The sequence below is a fragment of the Syngnathus typhle genome, linkage group LG14 (genome assembly GCF_033458585.1).
Source record: "Syngnathus typhle isolate RoL2023-S1 ecotype Sweden linkage group LG14, RoL_Styp_1.0, whole genome shotgun sequence".
Lineage (NCBI taxonomy): Eukaryota > Metazoa > Chordata > Actinopteri > Syngnathiformes > Syngnathidae > Syngnathus > Syngnathus typhle.
The window spans coordinates 4,472,064-4,492,125 of record NC_083751.1 but is presented as its reverse complement, the minus strand read 5'-3'; the positions used below and the strand labels follow the sequence as shown (position 1 = coordinate 4,492,125).

Below are 20,062 nucleotides of genomic sequence, written 5' to 3'. Positions count from 1 at the left end.
AAAATCGGGAGATAAGCAAGGGAAAGGACATTTTTTACTGTTTGGAAGACGCTATTAAAACAAAAGTGCTTTTGTTTTTTACAATTGTGGGCGGCATCGGAGTTGAGTCATGCGCTTCCCGTTTCCCAGCAATACGTGCACTATGGGAACTGTCGTTCGCTTTTGCTTTTTTAGCCGTTTAAAATGTGGGCGGCATCGGAGTTGTGAGTCATGCGCTTCCCGTTTTCCAGCCATACATGCACTGTGGGAACTGTCGTTTGCTTTTTCTTTTTTAGCCGTTTAGCACATTGAATTTGATTGATTCCGAACTACAAATGCGTCTCTGTCGCGCAGCCGCAGTCGTGATTTTTAATGGGCAGGTCGCGGATCCCCCATATGCGATTCCGATTACCCCACAGGCGTCGACGTGAGAAGGTAAAGGCTCTCCTGCAAACGTTCATGATAAAGCATTTTCTGAATCATTTATGCACACTCGACATTTTGATATCTAAACAACATATGCAGACTGCTTTTCCCCAGGTCAAAGTTTTAAGCCTGTCATCTGAATAATGATTACATGAACGTTACCTCCTGATTATTTTCTCTTTTTAGGTGCACGTTTGGAGAACATGCCAGGTTTGTCACTTCAAATCCTTTTTGTCAGTATCTATGAGACAAAATGTCAAACAAATCTGTCCCTCTGAGTGACTTGATGTGGCTTATGTAAGATTGCCCAAGTGCTTCCAAAACAAGCCATTAAAATGGTGATTGAATCAGAGGCAATTATTTAATATGATAGGATGAGTATGATCCCTGCACATAACATACTTCTGGAAAAGGGATCAGCTTCTGACTAGCATATATTCATTACAGTAAATATGCAATATAGGCATTAAAAAAGCTTTGCTTTCTCTTGCAGAACAAGCAAACAACTTTCCTCCCCTGCCGAAATTCCTAAAAGTAAAACCATGTTTTTATCAAAATATCTCGGAGGAAATTCCCGCCCAACATCAGCAGCTCGTACGCCGAATCTTCATACTTTGGATGAGTGAGTAGCGTTGTCATAGTTCATGAACTTCTACTTCCTGTTCTCGATTAAATCAAATGCTGTCATCTGCTGCAGTTTATTCCGTGACGCTGTGCTTGAATCTGATCGGATGCATCGCCTTGTGGGCTGTGGGGGGTTCCGGGACTAACTTTGGCCTGGCGCTGCTCTGGCTCATCCTCTTCAGTCCTGGCAGTTATGCTTGCTGGTTCAGACCCATCTATAAAGCTTTAAGGTCTGTTATCATCTTTTAGACAAGTCAAGTCAAGTCAAGTTTATTTGTATAGCCCTAAATCACAAGCAGTCTCAAAGGGCTTCACATAGACAGAAATTGACAATTATTCTCAAAGCATCCCCTGATCTTAAGCTCCCAAAAGGGCAAGGAAAAACTTAAAAACCCCTAGCAGGGGGAAAATGAGAAACCTTGAGAAGGGACCACAGATGGAAGGATCCCCCTTTCAGGATCACCAGGTTGAAATGGATGCAGAGAGGGCACAAATGATACAACATGAAAATCAATTAAATAAAAAGTGGATGTCCATGTCACAGCAGAGGGCTGCCGAAAGGAGCCCTCAATTGTCCTGGCAGTGCTCTTCGAGGAGGTTGAGCTGCAGTTCCCCTATCCTGAATTGGCCACGAGAATCCAGATAGCCGCTGTCAGCATGGGTACCACCTAACCACCTCCCCGGCCGGGGAGGGGGGAGGGAGGGGGTGGAGAGGGAGAGAAAACAAACTCCAGCCGAATCGGCCACTACAGGTTAGTTAAAGGCCATGTCATAGAAATGTGTCTTTAAACGTGTCTTAAATGTTTCTACTGAGGTAGCAGTCCTAATATCCATTGGTAGGGCATTCCAAAGCTCTGGAGCCCGAATAGAAAATGCTCTAGAGCCTGCAGACATTTTCTTAGCCCTCGGTGTCGCTAAAAGGGTAGCGTTTTGCGAACGAAGGTTACGAGACGGAACATAAGGAACAACTAGGTCGACGAGATATGAAGGCGCTAAGCCATGCAGCGATTTATAGGTTAATAGAAGAACCTTGAAGTCACATCTTAAATGGACCGGAAGCCAATGTAAGTTGGCTAGTATTGGGGTAATGTGATCAAATTTTCTTGTCCGAGAGAGCAGCCTTGCAGCGGCATTTTGTACTAACTGTAGACTTTTGATGCGGGACTTAGGAAGACCCGAAAATAGTACATTACAGTAGTCCAGGCGCGACGTGACGAACGCATGTATAATAGTTTCCGCATCACCGGTCGAAAGGATCGGACGAATCTTTGCAATATTACGAAGGTGAAAAAACGCAATTCTGGTTATATTCTTAATGTGCTTTTGAAAGGAGAGAGTTTGGTCAAATATTACCCCGAGATTAGTTACAGTATCGCTTTGAGTGATAGTACGGTTATCTATAGTTATAGCGGTTTCCTTGAATAAGTGTTGATAACGAGCTGGACCAATTATCAACATCTCAGTTTTATCTGGGTTAAGACGAAGGAAGTTGAGAGACATCCATTGCTTGATCTCCGCAAGGCACTTCTCAAGATTACAACAATCCCGCGGATCTGTCATCGATAACGGCATATATAATTGGGTGTCATCCGCATAGCATTGAAAACTAATATTATATTTACGTATTATGTCCCCAAGCGGAATCATATAAATATTAAAAAGAATTGGTCCGAGAACCGATCCCTGTGGGACACCACATGTAACATTATAGAGCTCCGAGGACGCATTGCCATGGACCACTCGGTGCGTCCTGTTTGATAGATAGGAATGGAACCAGCCTAGTGCTGACCCTGAAATACCAACACAACTTTTAAGACGCCCTAATAAAATATCGAAGTCTACAGTGTCGAAGGCAGCACTAAGATCGAGTAGTAACAGTACAGACGAAATGTTTGAATCCATAGCTACGAGGAGATCATTAGTCACTTTCGCAAGTGCTGTCTCAGTGGAATGATTAGCTCTAAAACCAGACTGAAAAGTGTCGTATCGATTATTGGCGACCATGTAATCAATAAGCTGCTGCGCTACTACTTTTTCAAGAAGTTTTGCTATGAATGGGAGGTTTGAAACTGGCCTATAATTACTGAGACAGTCCGGGTCAAGATTTGGTCGCTTAAGTAACGGTTTAATGATAGCGGTTTTAAAGGCTGTTGGCACTATCCCAGAGGAGACAGACAGATTGATTATATTTAAGACGGACGGTCCTAAAATTTGAAATAATTCTTTAAGTAGTTTGGCTGGAAGAGGGTCGAGTAAACATGTTGTTTGTTTAGCCGCACTAACAATTTGTGTAAGCCTTTCAAGAGACACGCTTTTAAAAGTTGAGAGGGTTGTTGCATGATCATCAGCGTTGGTAAACGGCGTGCTCGACCGAGCGATTGGAATGCTATTCTTGATCTCATCCCTAATGGATTCAATCTTTTGAGCAAAAAATTTCATGAACTCGTCAGCTGAGTGGAAGGAACTATCGGAGGTCGGCTGGCGCAGAGTCAGCTTTGCCACTGTATCAAATAGGTGTTTCGGATTGTTTTTATTGAGATTAATAACTTGCGAAAAATATCGAGTTTTTGCTAAGATAAGCGCATCTTTATATTTCAGGAGGCTATCCTGCCATGCCTGATGGAAAACCTCAAGTTTGGTTAGACGCCATCTGCGCTCATGCTTTCTACATAATTGCTTAAGCGTACGCGTTTCATCTGTGAACCATGGAGTAGGCACTCTACGGCGAGTTTTCAGACGTAACGGCGCCACAGAGTCAATGGCATTTAACAATGTCGCATTGAATTCATTCGTAAGATTATCAATAGAGTCGGCGTATGTGAGAAAATTAGTGGTTGCCGGCGACAGTATTTCAGATAGCGCAGTTGCAGTCATAGAGTTGAAATGACGGCTCCTATAATGCTGATTGCTCTCTTGTCTTTGACAAGGAACTATAATTTCAAACTTTATTAAGTAATGATCAGACAAAACAGTAGTGTATGGCAGTACTGCTATATTTGAGGTTGCAAGTCCTCGGGATAATACCAGATCTATGGTATTTCCATTCTTATGCGTTGCTGCCTGTACAGCTTGCGTAAAACCAAAGGTATCAGTTAAAGTCTGAAACGCCGAAGTAAGTGGCTCTGACGGTAAATTCATGTGGATGTTGAAATCGCCCATGATAATTATATTATCCGCATTGGTTACGAGATCAGCCACAAATTCTGAAAATTCATCCAGGAAGCCAGAGTAAGCCCCGGGTGGACGGTAAATAACAACAAGATAAAATGACGGTAAAGCGGTGGATCGGACAATGAGAACCTCAAATGTTTTAAATACGTTGATCGAACGAGGCCTAAAACTAAGCTCGGAATTCGAGATGAGGGCGACACCCCCACCCTTTTTTCGAGGACGCGCCACATGCGAGCTCACAAAATTTGGAGGCGAGGCCTCATTAAGCGGCATCAGTTCATTAGGTTTTAACCAGGTCTCGCAGAGACCAAAAGCGTTTAGATTATGTTCTGTGATGAGATCATTAACGAGAATGGCTTTCGTATGAAGCGATCTAATATTCATAAAACCAAGTTTAAGTGTAATTGGTCGATCCGGGTGCGTATTTATCGAAGGATATTTATACGAAATGCGAGTAAGATTGTGTTCTCTAAGCCTGACATCACCTCTCAAATGTTTGTTAGCGCGGTGGGCTGATACGACCGTGGGAATCTGATAGTAAATATTTGTTACACGTGTAGAATTATCTGAAACCGGCACCGTTTCCTCAGCAAAACCGGTCGGGGTGGAATGATTGGATTTGTCTACTACCCCAGTAGAAAGTGCGTTTATGTGTACTGTCGCACTATTCAAACTATCACGCTCTAGTCTACACAAGGAGCTATGTGCATGCTGGGAGTCTAGCCTAGCGCTAGTTAACTTTATCTTAACAGACTCCAAACCCATCCTGACAGGTGGTCTAATCACCTGTGACCCGGCCTGCTCTAAAGTGACCTGTCATGTGTGGCTCAAACAGTAATCTATATTCCTAGAAAGAGTGAAGGCGCCTTCACGGTTAGGGTGAAGGCCGTCCTTCCTCAGCAGGTCGGGGCGGCCCCAGAAGGAAGGCCAGTTATCTATGAAATACAGTCCCTGCTTCTTACAGAACCCAGCCATCCTGGGAAATTACAGCAGCAGAAGACTTCATTGTTTCTGGAAAAAAAAAAAAAAATCGAAAGCATCTGATGTTTGCTTTCCGTCTCTTTAATTATGACAACAGAGCGGATAGCTCCTTCAACTTCATGGCCTTCTTCTTCATCTTCTTCCTTCAGCTGGTGATAGCTATCATTCAATGTTTGGGCCTTCTTAACTGGGGTGTTTGGTGAGTTGGAACGAGCTCGGGCTCTAGTTTGATGCACTAACGACACTAATCCTTCTCATCGCCTGACACAACATAGTGGATGGTTTATCACGATCACAGTTTTCCACTACAACATAGCCGCGGGCTCAGTGATGCTTCTCACCACGCTTCTCTTCACATTGGTGACCGTCTTAATGGCCCTGGTGCTCATCAAGGTGAGAGGTCACACAAATCTAAAGTGTCGATACTTCATTTACTTGGAACTTTTTTCAAAATCAACATTTACGAACCAACTCTAGCACATGCAAACACAAAACGACCTTTCACCCTTCTTCTTGGATAGGTGCACAGACTGTATCGTGGCAGCGGGGGCAGCGTGACGCGCGCTCGAGAAGAATGGGGTGATGGCACTTGGAAGAACGCGGCGGCGAGAGGCGGTTTCAACACTGTCGACCAGAATGCTCAAGGTCCCAGCTTGCCCGAGTACCCCGCATCAGTGCCCAGTTATGTGGACAACCGCGGCTGGTAATAGCCCGGCAACACACCTCTGAGCCAAAACTTTGTATTTCAAATCCACCTCATGAATTTTAGATGAAGGACAGTATTTTCTTTGTATTTTTGTAATAATCTACTGTGAACCCCTATGAAAAAAAAGAACATCTATTTTGTTGTAACTTTTGTGCCTCATCGACTGATACTGAGATTTTCTTTCTGAAAATAAGCCATGCATGTGACGGATTGTCACTTGGACTCGCTGTACTAATTCAGCGAACAATGCTGCATGACACCTCGGCTGCCATTTAACTTGTTTTGCCGTCTATGCATTGACTTTTAACTTGTCTGCTAATTCCAAACGTGCTTTACAAATTTTTTTTGTCCAACTCCTGCAGACTTTTATTACACAAAGTGTCATTTGAGCTTTATTTTTCAGTACAATATATTTTTTTATATGTACTACGTGTGTTACACGAGCATTATATTCAATGTGCATGCATTTCAAGATGATGCATGTTTGCCGAAAAAAAAAAACTTTAAACAACATGGAAATCAAATAAACATTGCTACATTGAATGGAAATGCTCACATGGTGGATCACGACTGAACAAGTATTTCATATGGCTTTAAAGCTATACAACTTGCTAGCTAGCTATATTCACAACAAAGGACATGGAAATTGGAGGGGGGGGCGCAACTAAGAATAAAAATACATTATCAAATTGGAATCACAACTTTGTATTGAGTATAAATAACATTGGAAAGAAACATGGTGTTTGTGGGCTCTATTTGGGCCTCTGTTTTCTGCTGCGGTCCTTGTCCCTGGCAGGACTTGGGGTCCGAGCCATCTGGCTGCTGGGGGCCACCCTAAGCTGGTCCCCGAGAGCAGGAGGTCGTGTGGAGTGATGTGTGTTCACGTAAACTGCATGTGCTTCTAAATAAATATGAAAGACAAAACTAGTCATGAGTTCACCAGTGGCTTCAATGTGTTCAAGACAGAAGAAAAAAAAAAAAGCCATCTTGGTTGAGTTTACCGAAAGTCTGTTTCCTTTAACAAAGAGTTTTTTTTTTTATTGTTCTGTAGATCTGAACTTCATCCTCAGAACTGTTTCTACTGACATTTGTGTCTTAGAAGAACAGCGTGTGGTTGCCGCAGTATGTTGTGGAAAGGAAACAAACACCTCGTGTGGTCCCCTTCTCAAAGTTCTCACATGAGCTATCGAGGTCACACGGGAGAGAACTTGCCGCTCTTCTTGTGTCCGACGTACATTTAGGTCTATACTGTTCAACCACAACTGCCACAAGCTCACTCAGTTTGTGTTTTGTCAAGTTTTAGGAGAAGCTACTATAGAAGAACCTAAAGAGTTAAGTCAGAGAATATTTCCCCAAGTACAAATTTCGAAGTGCTTTTTACTATTTCCGTTTTTCTGATATTTAGGGTATAGCCAAAATGGCGTCGCGTCGCTCCTTCTATCCGAGAAGTTACTTAGTTATAACTACTTGAACCATTTTGTAGGCTTGGCTGTTTTTTATTTACATTGACAAATTTACAAGACATTTATTTAATTTTAAAGGCTCCAAAGGACATGGCACTCGAAATGATGAGGTTACCTTTACGTCGTTGACGTCGTCGGATTTGGTGCACACAGAGAATCATCAGGGCCACGATGATGAGGCAGAGTATTCCAACGGTAATCCACAACCACCATTTATTCAGCAGGGAAACATCTGTGGGAGGCACAGAAATACCCTCTGCAAGAAATACATCACTCTTCTGAAATACTTTGTGCTCACATTAATGCATGATCAATTTGTTTCGACGTGAGATTTTTCTCATGGCAAATACGTGGCTCAACAAAAAGTTGAGAAAATCCAGTGTACATAGATAAGTAAAAGGATTAGGGGCAGTGAAGAAAAAAAAAATGGGGTCGTAGGTGACAGGATACTGACTTTTTTTCTCAGAATTTACTTTAAAGTGAGAATTCTGAGAATAAAGTCAGAATTCTCACTTTAAAGTCAGTGACTTAGTGACTTTAAAGTGAAAATTCTGATTTTATTCTCAGAATTCTCACTTTAAAGTCAATGACTTAGTGACTTTAAAGTGAGAATTCTGACTTTATTCTCAGAATTCTGACTTTAAATTGGGAATTCTGACTTTATTCTCAGAATTCTGACTTTAAAGTGGGAATTCTGACTTTAAAGTCAGAATTCTGACTTTAAAGTCAGATAGTGGGAATTCCCACTTTAAAGTTAGAATTCTGGCTTTATTCTCAGACTTCTCACTTTAAAGTGAAAATTCTGAGAAAAAATATCTGAATCCTGTCACCCCCATTTTTTTTTCCTTCACTGGGCCGAATGCTCTTCCATACATAGACAAACGAAAGAAGCGGGAAATACTTACGAACATACACTTGCGTCCCACTACTGTTCATAGTCGTCAAATTTGGAATATCCACGTGGATGCGGCAAAAATACCATCCACTGTGCCGCTCATTGATGTTGGATAAAGTATAGCTGAGCGCCATGTCTTTGTTTCCACTTCTGTTTAAATTGGAGCAATGGAGTTCTTTAGAGTGGTCCAACGAAGACCCAGATTGATTAAAATGCCAGCAAATCCGGAATCTTCCTGGTGTCTGGCTCCTTAGTCGGTAGCACAAAGTCAGGGAAGAACCAACGGGAATGTCCACTCTTGCTTGGGTTTCGTTTAAAAGGGCCGAACATTTGGCCGCTGCTGCAACGCAAACTGCATTAAAGAAAAACAAAAAAGATTGAGTTCCATTTTGCAGAATGTTTTTAACAATTTCAACACTGATATATTTTTTTGTAGTCTTTTTATTTTTCCACAGTATTTTATTTTGCTTTACTTCAAATTCAGCTAGTTTTATTACTTTTTAGAGAAGTTTATTTTAATTTTATTCTAAATTAGGGTAATAGTTTAAAATTGCATAGTTAAGGTAAGACAAGTACAGTTCCTGTGTTGACAATATAAAAGCTATTAAATATGAAATGTGATTTTTCTGAACAAACACAAGTTTGTCAAAACCAGGAGATATTTACAGAAAGAGCATGCCGATAAGAGTAACACGAAAAAAGAACTTTTAACCTCAGAGCTATGTGGCAGATGTGCTAACCACAAATCTATCACCATTTTTTCTTTTTATTAACTGTTAAGCTTGGCTGTTTTTACTTACCAGTGAGTAGCACCAATGCTGGTGGCTTCAGTGACATTTTCATTTTCTTCTCATCCTGTCTGCAGGTACAAACTCCCTTAAAGAGCTATGCACAAGTGTGGAGTGGGTGTGCAGTTCCCCACCACCAGTGTCAGACTTCAAGGTTGCAGCGGTGAGTCACGGATGTAAGCATACACGTTTTAAACATGGTCTGTCACGCATGTGTGAATTTGACTTAACCATTCTAAATTTAATTTTACATTGCTAATTAGCATAAGGCATAAACAGTATGTGACATCTTGCAACCCAAGCTGCCATTTTAGTTAGAAATCATTGAGATTATGTCCCCAAAATTATTTAAGTTTCAGTAACTAAACAAGAAAAGCTCAATTACAGACATTAGGTTCTTTTTATTGCACGCCAAGCAGGAAAGGGACAAATGTGGTGGATGGACAGGTCAGGATTCTTCAGCCGGTCCTTGCAAATCCAAGCCTCTGGACTATGGTGGAACAACGGCCTGCACACAGGCTCTGGCACACCAGTCGGGTGGGGAGTGGGATTCTGTGGAGAGAAACAATGAGGCGCTCTGCTTGTACAAGTTGGTGTCGTGAGCTTACTTTTGGTCGATACACTTCACACTCAAGTTCTCCCAGTTGTTGTTGGCGGTTGTAATAGGTGGTTTTGCAAAAGGCATGAGTCTGCAGATGAGGGAGACAAAAATCACATATTTGATCTTTAACAGCAATTAGCATGAGTAGCAACTCACAGCTAAAGCAGGACAGCGAGGCGTGCAGGTAGCAAATGTCTGGGCCCCCCTCGGACACATGGTCTCAACCAGAACAAACTGGACCTGGGTAATGGTGCCAATTCTGTAGACATACTGCAACAGGGACAAAGTAGCATGAAGAACATCCAGGCATGCAACGCAGGAAGCACATTTTTTAAAACCACTTCTCACCCCTGATGTGACATGAGCCACTTCCATCAGCGTGAAGTGATTCTGGTATTTGTTCTCTCGGTTGAATTTGAGCACAGCGTCATTAACTGCCTGTAGAGCAGTTGGGTCATCCAGAGGAAGCAATTGAGGGCAATCGGGACAAATTGTTGCCAACTCCTCATTGGTAGGGTCTATAAATGTTGACAGCATGAGATTATTATTATTTTTTTTTTTTAACTCTGAAGAAAACAAGTTTATTTGTTACCTGGTCTGGTGGTGCAGTCGTATTTGATGACTTTGGCCACATGCCACATGACCCAAAATTCAATGCTGCAAGTGGCCACTGCTCCCTTTAATAATAAAAAATAAAACTTAAGTCAGCTAGATCAGCAGCGACTGTCTTTACCAACAAAATGGATATTTACCCGTTCAGCCTTTTCCCAAATCTCACACTTCTCAGCAGGTTTGGGGTTGGTGAAGTGACATTTGGTCTGCACCAGCTTCACATTCACATCAATGTGGCAACCTCCTGAAATCTGGATAGAGGAATATCCCCCGAAAAATTAATGCAAAAGCACTATGATAGTCAGACTTTTTCTATTAAAACACCCACTGCAAAAAATAAATTCCAAGATTGCAATCAACTAGTCTTACCTGTTGATAGTTGCTGCCCTGGATCTCCTGAAGCCTGAACTTAAAGCCATGCTTTTGCCTCCAGTTGATGTATTGAACACCGAAATTCGCTACCGCTGAAACATTTTCCTTACTGCAGGTGACTGAGGTTGCCGCAGCAAGGAATCCATGAAAGGCTCCAGCACACCATAGCAAAAGTACAAATAAGTGCAGCACCATGATGTCGACAAAAGACTTGAGCCAGGAACCTGTCAGGTCGGTAGAGAAGGGCAAGTGACACTTCGGCCTTGACCTGCACAGCCTTTAACCAGGCTGAGGAGCCCCGACGACCAATCCAAAAAGGCCTGACACCTGAATCTGATTAATGATGGGCGTGCTTACAAGCGGTCATGTGGTTGTGGCTCGTTCATAGCAATTTTGTGTACTTGTAAAAAAAAAAAAGCCTCCGAATTTTTTTATTTAAACCCAATAAATCAAAATTACAACTACAAAGATATATTTTTGCAAGTGGATTTAATTCCATTCTTGAAAACATTTGGATAATTCATATTGTTTAGGTTAGTTGTAGTGCCAAGAATTCTTAAGCCACAAATCTATTAAATTGTGTTCAGGGACATTTTGGCTAAGTTGCAACCAAATTAGAGTGGAGTTCATTCAGTGTTTGTAAAGGAGTTTTGAGAATGAAGAATACATTAAGTAAAGTTTAAGAAATTTTAGTGCAAGACTTCCAGTGTACTCTAGTCATCTAAAACCACATTACATGATCACACCAAGTCTTAGACTGATTACTTTCTTTTATTCCACATAAGTAAATGATGTCAAAACAAATGAAAGGCCAGTTGTTTATCTACATTGACATTTTACTGGATAGAATAGAGCTTTGTCATTGTCACATGTACAACAAAATTTAAAAAGTCATAGAAGGGTGCTTTTCATGGGTAAAATGTGCCAAGGACACTTCCTTAAAAACTTGATAGTCTAAATTTATGAAAAGTCAAACCTACCTAAATTCAGTTTCAAATTCAATAAATTGAGCTTATGCCACCAAAATGAACAGTCACTAAGACAATTGAGTTAGCATATGGTCAAGGAGGACAAGCTTAATGACAGAATTCAGAACACAGGCAATCAAGGTTAGGTATTTTTTATTACACAAGTTACTCTAGCGGGAAGGGACAAATGTGGTGGATGGACGGGTTAGGATTCTTCAGCCGGTCCTTGCAAATCAAAGCCTCTGGTGTCTTGTGGAACAGCTTGCACTCAGGCTCCGGCATGTCAGTCGGGTGGCGAGTAGGATTCTATGGTGGAGAACAACAATGAGGTGCTCTGCTTGTACAAGTTGATGTAGCGCTTTGGTTGTGAGCTTACTTTGGGTGGATACACATCACACTCAAGTTCTTCCAGTTTTTGTTTGCGGTTGTCATAGGTGGTTTTGCAAAAGGCATGAGTCTGCAGGTAAGGGGGAAAAAGCACATTTATCCTTAAATTGAACAGCAATTAGCATGAATAGCAACTCACAGCCACATCAGGACAACGAGGCATGCAGGGAGCAAAAGTCTGGGCCCCTCTAGGACAATTGGTTTCCACCAGTGCAAACTGGACCAAGGTTCTGCTGAAAGCTCGCGGGTAATACTGCAACAGAGACAAAATGGCATGAAGGACAGCCAGCATGAAGAAAGTCAATTTTGAAAAACTACTTCTCACCACTGATTGGACATGATCCACTTCCATCAAGATGAAGTTATTCTGGTATCGGTTCTCTCGGTTGAATTTGAGCACAGCTTCACTAACTGCGTGTAGAGCAGTTGGGTCATCCAGAGGGCGCAACCCAGCGCAGTCGGGACAGGTTCTCACCAACTCTTCATTGGTCAGCTCTGTAGACATTGACAGTCTGTGAAACATGTAACAGTTCCCAAACTCTGGACAAATTATGCAAGTTTAGTTGTCACCTTGTCTGGTGGTGCATTCGTATTTAATGACTCTGGCCACACTCCATAGGACCCAAAATTTAATGCTGCAGGTGGCCACTGCGCCCTTTAAAAGAAAAAAAAAAAGAAAAAAAAACACACAATCACATTTAGTAAGTCGGCTATCATCTTTTCCAACAAAATGATGTTTACCATATCCCACTTTTCCCAAAGCCCGCATTGCTCAGCAGGTTTGGGGTTGGTGAAGTGACATGTGGTCTGCACCAGCTTCACATTGACATCAATATGGCAACCTCCTGAAACCTGATAGAGAAAATCCACACAAAATTGAATGAAAAAGCAGTATATGACAGTCACTCTTTTCCATTAAACACCCTCGGCAAAAAAAGAATTCCAAGAATCCAATCAACTAGTCTTACCTTTTGATATTTGCTGCCCTGGATCTCCTCAAGCCTGAACTTAAAGCCATGCTTTTGCCTCCAGTTGATGTATCCAACGCCAAGATTAGCTACCGCTGCAACATTTTCCTTGCCACAGGTGACTGAGGTTCCCGCAGCAAGGAATCCATGAAAAGCTCCAGCACACCATAGCAAAAGTACAAATAAGTGCAGCACCATGATGTCGACAAAAGATTTGAGCCAGGAACCTGTCAGGTCAGTAGAGAAAGGCAAATGACAACTTAGCCTTGACCTGCACAGCCTTTAACCAGGCTGAGGAGCCCCGACGACCAATCCAAAAAGGCCTGACACCTGAATCAGATCAATGGTGGGCGTGCTTACAAACGGTCATGTGGTTGTGGGTCATTCACAAACAAAAGTTTTGTGTACTTGTAAAAGTCTCTGGATTTTTTAAAATTTAAAACAAAATTACAAGTCCCCAAAAACTTTTTTGCAAGTGAATTTAATTCCATTCTTTAAAACATCTGGATAATGGATATTTAGTCAAGAAATGATTAGCCACAAGTCTATTAAATTGTTTTGGCGTTTTGGCTGAGTTGGAACCAAATTCTTAGATTTCTGGAGGTTGCAACTTCCTTAGCTGCTGTTTATGTTTAAGTTTATCCAGCATTTGCAAATTACTGTTTTGTGAATGTAGGAAATGTTTATGTTGTCAAGGAAATCTTAAAGATTTCCAATATATTATACTCTAAAACCACATTAGATGATCACACCAAGTGTAACATCCAAATCAAACCCAGCCAAGGGCAGAGAAGGTAGAAGCAAAGTAAACACCCCACTAAGCTTCTTCGATTACTGGCTTATTCCACATAATTCTTTACGTCAATACCGCCCCACATGTCAGCCAAATTAAAGGCCCATTAATTTAACTGCATTGTCATTTTTATGAGTTAAATGTGCTAAGGACACCATTCCTTATGAACTGTGTTCAATTTGATACTCAAAATTTGAGAATTGTCAGACCTACCTAAATGCAATTTCAAAAAACAATCATGATAGCTATGACTCAAATTCAGAACACAAGGTCATTTGCTTCTCTTTATTGCACAAGTTACTCAAGCGCTAGCGGGAAGGGACAGATGTGGTGGATGGACGGGTTAGGATTCTTCAGCCGGTCCTTGCAAATCCAAGCCTCTGGACTATGGTGGAACAGCTTGCACTCAGGCTCTGGCATGTCAGTCAGGTGTTCAGTAGGATTCTGTGGAAAAGAACATTGAGGCGCTCTGCTTGTACAAGTTGATGTAGCGCTTTGGTTGTGAGCTTACTTTGGGTGGATACACATCACACTCAAGTTCTTCCAGTGTTTGTTTGCGGTTGTCATAGGTGGTTTTGCAAAAGGCATGAGTCTGCAAGTGAGAGGCACAAGTCACATATCTTTGCTTTTTTAAAACACTAATTAGCATGAATAGCAACTCACAGCCACATCAGGACAACGAGGCGTGCAGGGAGCAAATGTCTGGGCCCCCCTAGGACAATTGGTTTCAACCAGTGCAAACTGGACCACGGTTCTGCTGAAAACTCCCGGGTAATACTGCAACAAAGACAAAATGGCATGAAGGACAGCCAGCATGCAGAAAGTCAATTTTGAAAAACTACTTCTCACCACTGATATGACATGATCCACTTCCATCAGCATGAAGTCATTCTGGTATTTGTTCTCTTGGTTGAACTTCAGCACAGCAACATTAACGGCCTTTAGAGCAGTTGGGTGATCGAGAGGCAGCAATGCAGGACAGTGGGGACACTGCCACTTGGTAAGCTCTGTAAATGTTGACAATATGTGAAACATGTAACAGTTCCCAAACTCTGGACAAATTATGCAAGTTTAGTTGTCACCTCGTCTGGTAGAGCATTCGTATTTAATGACTCTGGCCACACTCATTAGGACCCAGAATTTAATGCTGCAGGTGGCCACTGCTCCCTTTAAAAAGAAAAAAAAAAAAAAAAACACAATCACATTTAGTAAGTCAGCTATCATCTTTTCCAACAAAAAGGAATATTTACCATTTCCCTCTTTGCCCAAAGCCCGCATTTCTCAGCAGGTTTGGGGTTGGTGAAGTGACATTTGGTCTGCACCAGGGTCACATTCACATCAATATGGCAACCTCCTGAAACCTGATAGAGAAAATCCACAGAAGAATTAATGAAAAAGCAGTATATGATAGTCACTCTTTTCCATTAAACACCCACTGCAAAAAGTTAATTCTAAGAATCCAATCAACTAGTCTTACCTGTTGATAGTTGCTGCCCTGGATCTCCCTAAGCCTGAACTTAAAGCCATGCTTTTGCATCAAACTGATTTGTTGGACACCGAGAGCCGCGGCCGCCGCCACGCTCTCCTTACCGCAGGTGACTGAGGTTGCCGCTGCGAGGAACCCATGAAAGGCTCCAGCACACCATAGCAAAAGTACAAATAAGTGCAGCACCATGATATCAAATCGATGAAAGACTTGAGCCAGGAACCTGTCGGGCCAATAGAGAAGGGTGAATGACAATCTGGGTCTGACCTGCACAGACTTTAACCAGGCTGAGGAGCTCCAACGTCCAATCACAAAAGGCCTGACACCTGAATTTAATTTATGGTGGGCGTGCTTACAAGCGGTCATGTGGTTGTGGCTCGTTCACAGCAAAAAAGTTTTGTGTAATTGTAAAAACTTTTTTATTTCCAACATAACTACAAATCAAAATTACAAGTACACAAAACTTTTTTGCAAGTACACAAACTTTTTTCGCAAATACACAAAACGTTTTTGCAAATACGCAAAACTTTCCACTTACAAGTTACGAATTGAAAACCACTGAGGTCATTTGTGAAAAAGGTGGAGCCAGCGGGCAGTGATCCCAGAGGTGTTGACTCAACAACCAATCATCAGAGTGGGGCTTTTGGGCTTAGCCAATCAAAGAAAAGTGACTTTTGGCTGGAATACCAGTTGTTGCCACAAATACATTAGCATCTGCACAAGGACGAAGTTACGAGTCAACATATCACGATAGATATAAAACATGAAATATGGTTCCCGTAAGATGGTCTGGTTATTCAAATTCATTCCAAACATATATGTGCCAAATCTTAATGTGCTGTTTAATGCTCAAATGCTTCATGGCAGTGAACCGAGAAATTATGGGCAAAGGAACCCGTATAATTATTTTCAGGTCTCTACACTTTACATAAATTGCAGTGATTTAACATTATAGCTCGACTTTGCCTATATATATGAAAACAATTCCAAAATAAATTCAATCAAGTTGCACCCTATAGTGCAGAAAATACGGTACTGTTTATTTTTTTTGTAAATCGAAGGCACCTTCATGGGCAAAGGGCACCATTGCTCAAGGTCAATTTGATTGTCAAAAATTTAAAAGGAATAGTCACACCCAGGTGGCAACCTGACCTTAATACCATTTCATTAAGGAATTATTGATATTACAGCCCCAAATTATTGAACAGATTCAATCACTAAACACAATTAATTTACACCACTGTCACGGAAAGCCAAATTAGACAAAAATTCAGATCAAGGTTAGGTATTTTTTATTACACAAGTTACTCTAGCGGGAAGGGACAAATGTAGTGGGTGGACGGGTCAGGATTCGTCAGGCGGTCCTTGCAAATCAAAGCCTCTGGAGTATTGTGGAACAGCTTGCACACAGGTTCTGGCATACCAGTTGGGTGGGGCGTGGGATTCTGTGGAGAAGAACAATGAGGTGCTCTGCGTGTACAAGTTGATGTAGTGCTTTGGTTGTGATCTTACTTTTGGGTGATACATTTCACACTCAAGTTTATCCAGTAGTTGTTGGAGGTCTAGATACTCCGCTTTGCAAAAGGCATGAGTCTGCAGATGAGGGAGACAAATCACATTTAATCTTTAACAGCAATTAGCATGAAAAGCAACTCACCGCTACATCAGGACAGCGAGGCGTGCAGGGAGCAAATGTCTGGGCCCCCTTAGGACAATTGGTCTCAACCAGCGCAAACTGGACCAAGGTAATTGTGCCAAATATTTGGAAATCCTGCAGAGACAAAATGGGATGAAGGACATCCAGTAGGTGGAAAGTAAATTTCTAAAAACTACTTCTCACCACTGATGTGACATGATCCACTTCCATCAGCATGAAGTCATTCTGATATTTGTTCTCTTTGTTGAACTTGAGCACCGCATCATTAACGGCCTTTCGAGCAGTTGGGTGATCGAGAGTTAGCAATCCAGGACAGTCGGGGCAAGTTTCCACCAACTCTTCATTGGTAAACTCTGTAAATATTTACAGTATGAGGAAAATACATTTTCAAACTCTGAAGTTTATTTGTCACCTGGTCTGGTGGTGCATTCGTATTTGATGACTTCAGCCACACTCCACATGACCTGAATTTCGATGCAACAATTGGCCACTGCTCCCTGGGAGGGGGGGGGGGGAACAAAAAATTAGCTACATCAGCAGCTATTGTCTTTTCCAACAAAAAGGAATATTTACCCGTTCGTCCTTTTCCCAAAGATCACACTTCTCAGCAGGTTTGGGGTTAGTGAAGTGACATTTGGTCTGGACCAGCGTTACATTCACATCAATGTAGCAACCTCCTGAAACCTGGATAGAGAAACCCCACACAAAACTTCATGAAAAAGCATAATATGATAGTCACTTTTCCATTAAACACCCTCTGCAAAAAATGTATTCCAAGAATCCAATCAACTAATCTTACCTCTTGATATTCACTGTACTGGATCTCCTGAAGCCTGAACTTGAAGCCATGCATTTGCCTCAAATTGATATGTTGAACACCGAGAGCCGCTGCCGCCGTCAAACTCTCATTGCCGCAGCTGACTGAGGTTGCTGCTGCGAGGAACCCATGAAAGACTCCAGCACAGCATAGTAAAAGTACAAATAAGTGTAGCACCATGTTGTCGCTGAAAGACTTGAGCCAAGAACCTGTCAGGTGAGTAGAGAAGGGTGAATGACAGTCTGGCATCTACCTGCACAGCCTTTAACCATGCTGAGGAGCTCCGACAACCAATCACAAAAGGCCTAACACCTGAATCAGATCAACGGTGGGCGTGCTTACGTGATTGAGGCAAAACCATGTGATTGATTGACCACTCATCAGACCCAGGTGTCAAGCTTTCGTCCTCCGCTGTGATTGGTCGCCTGGGCTCCTCAGCCTATTTAAAGTCTGTGTGCATGATCGATATCAGTCATCATCTCTGGTGAACTGCAACGATCTACTCTTACGGCATCTTCATGGGGGCTCACCTACTTGTGGTTCTGCTATGGTGCGCTGGAGGTCTTCCTGGTCTCCTTGCAGCAGTGCCATCTTTGCCGGGGATCACCTGTGGCAATGATACTGTGATGGAGGCAGCAAGGCGTGGTGTTCAACACATCAATAGAAAGCAAAATCATGGGTTTAGGTTCAGGTTGCAGGAAGTCACGAGCAGCGACTATCAGCAGGTTAGTACACCACATTAGAATAGCTAATTGTAGCTACCAAGCTTGGTGAGGGTGGTGGACATGTTCCTGTCGTTGGGTCAAAGTTTAGGAAATCTAACTTGCTTCTCTCCATTCAGATTTCAGGAGGTTGTCACATCGATGTCAATGTGAAGCTGGTGCAGACCAAATGTCACTTCACCAACCCCAAACCTGAAGACCAGTGTGAGATTTGGAGACGGGAAGAACGGGTAGAACCTTTTTTGGTCTGGAATTTTTTTAAAGCCATTTATGTTTATTAAATAATAATCTTGTGTTTAGGGTGCTGTGGCCACCTGCAGCATTGAATTTTGGGTCATGAGGGGTGTGGCCAAAGTCATCAGCCACGAATGTACTACCAGACCAGGTCACAATATAAAAGTCTCATGCTATTTCTCTAACCCTGCATCTGAAACCAAATCCAGAATCTCTCCACTATCTTGATCTGTTCTGAAACTCAGTTTGTGAAATGAAACAAGAGTTTGAACTACTGCCCCCAGTTTTTTTCTGATTAATTAACCACGTGCTGATTTTTGCACAGAGCTTACCAACGAGGAAATCGTGACCATTTGTCCTGAGTGCCCCAAGTCGTTGCCGCTTGATGATCCGACCGCCGTTCAGGCGGTAAAGGATGCTGTGGTCAAGTTCAACCGAGAGCAGAAACGCACAAATTACTTCACCCTGATGGAAGTGGACCATGTCACGATTGAGGTGATGACTGTTTTCATTCCTGCTTGTTGCGTAGCATGCTGAATTTCCTTTTCAATTCCACCTGGTCCTTCCTGTCGCAGACCACTGCAACAATCGGACCGATCATTTCGCTGAAGTTTGCCCTGGTGGAGACCACATGTCCTAGAGGGGCCAGAAATACATTTGTTGCCTGCACACCTCGCTGTGCAGACATAGCTGTGAGTTAGCCTTCATGCTAATGGGTAGTATAAGTGGTTGATTTATTGACATGACCTTTTTTTTTTTTTTTTTTTTTTTTCTCTCTCCCTAAAAGCAACATGCCTTTTGCCAAATATCTTATTACACCTTGTACAGTCAACTGGGAGAACTTGAGTGTGAATTATATCCACCAAAAGTAAGTCTACCTTTTAAACTACAGTATATAAGACTTGTTCAGTATTTGCATGTGATGCAATTAATTTTTTATCCCCCCTTCTCAGAATCCAGCGCCCCACCCAACTGGTCTCTCACAGTTTATGTGCAAGCCCTTGTTCCACCAAAGTCCAGAAGCTTGTGTTTGCAAGAACCGGCTAGGCGAAACCGAATCGACCATTCACTATATTTGTCCCTTCCCACTGAAATAATGACAACTTGCTTGTATGAAAAATAAATAATTTAAATGATAATTGCCTGTGATGCAATTTTTTTTTTTTATTCCATTATGTTTCTGTAATGTAAAGTGGCTCTGGAATGTGCATTAAAAGTTAACATTACGATTCACAGTTCTGATGACATTTAATACAGCCTTAAGCTGTAATTTTCATTCTTTAGTATTTACATTCACATGCTATGATTGGTAATTAACTAAATACTTGAGCAAGTTGTACGTAATTAAGTAGTCCGGTAGAGGCAGTTTTAAATTCTAAACAGAACTTTAGTGCACTATTTAAATACCCTAC

The 20,062-nt window shown here is 42.0% G+C and overlaps 3 protein-coding genes and 1 long non-coding RNA gene across 6 annotated transcripts; 1 reads left to right on the top strand and 3 right to left on the bottom strand.

Moving 5' to 3' along the window:
* The first annotated feature begins 41 nt into the window (after positions 1-41).
* scamp4 (secretory carrier membrane protein 4) lies at positions 42-19,758 on the top strand. Of its 3 annotated transcripts, XM_061297375.1 has the most exons (10): positions 42-414; positions 592-615; positions 7,429-7,545; positions 9,111-9,196; positions 18,536-18,646; positions 18,717-18,801; positions 18,976-19,145; positions 19,226-19,342; positions 19,438-19,518; positions 19,604-19,758. In XM_061297375.1, the coding sequence occupies exons 2-10, from the start codon at positions 609-611 to the stop codon at positions 19,745-19,747; spliced, it is 918 nt and encodes a 305-aa protein (XP_061153359.1). In that variant the 5' UTR covers positions 42-414; positions 592-608; the 3' UTR covers positions 19,748-19,758. The 3 variants fall into 3 exon arrangements, with proteins under 3 accessions (XP_061153359.1, XP_061153360.1, XP_061153361.1); XM_061297376.1 differs by lacking the exons at positions 7,429-7,545; positions 9,111-9,196; positions 18,536-18,646; ... (3 more) ...; positions 19,438-19,518; positions 19,604-19,758 and adding exons at positions 899-1,027; positions 1,103-1,259; positions 5,279-5,380; positions 5,457-5,574; positions 5,703-6,436 and having other exon boundaries at positions 275-414; XM_061297377.1 differs by lacking the exons at positions 42-414; positions 592-615; positions 18,536-18,646; positions 18,717-18,801 and adding an exon at positions 7,197-7,218.
* Positions 6,047-9,187, bottom strand: LOC133166959 (uncharacterized). Its single transcript, XR_009717882.1, has 3 exons — positions 9,046-9,187; positions 7,466-8,597; positions 6,047-6,788 (listed from the first exon to the last, which is right to left on the bottom strand). It is a non-coding gene; the product is annotated as an uncharacterized LOC133166959 (long non-coding RNA).
* Positions 11,752-13,139, bottom strand: LOC133166957 (alpha-2-HS-glycoprotein-like). The gene is made up of 7 exons (XM_061297378.1): positions 12,942-13,139; positions 12,715-12,825; positions 12,544-12,628; positions 12,299-12,468; positions 12,113-12,226; positions 11,963-12,043; positions 11,752-11,892 (listed from the first exon to the last, which is right to left on the bottom strand). The coding sequence occupies exons 1-7, from the start codon at positions 13,137-13,139 to the stop codon at positions 11,752-11,754; spliced, it is 900 nt and encodes a 299-aa protein (XP_061153362.1).
* Positions 16,525-17,897, bottom strand: LOC133166958 (alpha-2-HS-glycoprotein-like). The gene is made up of 7 exons (XM_061297379.1): positions 17,677-17,897; positions 17,451-17,561; positions 17,290-17,374; positions 17,061-17,230; positions 16,878-16,991; positions 16,733-16,813; positions 16,525-16,665 (listed from the first exon to the last, which is right to left on the bottom strand). Exons 1-7 carry the CDS (start codon positions 17,872-17,874, stop codon positions 16,525-16,527), a joined length of 900 nt encoding a protein of 299 aa, XP_061153363.1. The 5' UTR covers positions 17,875-17,897.
* Positions 19,759-20,062: the final 304 nt, after the last annotated feature.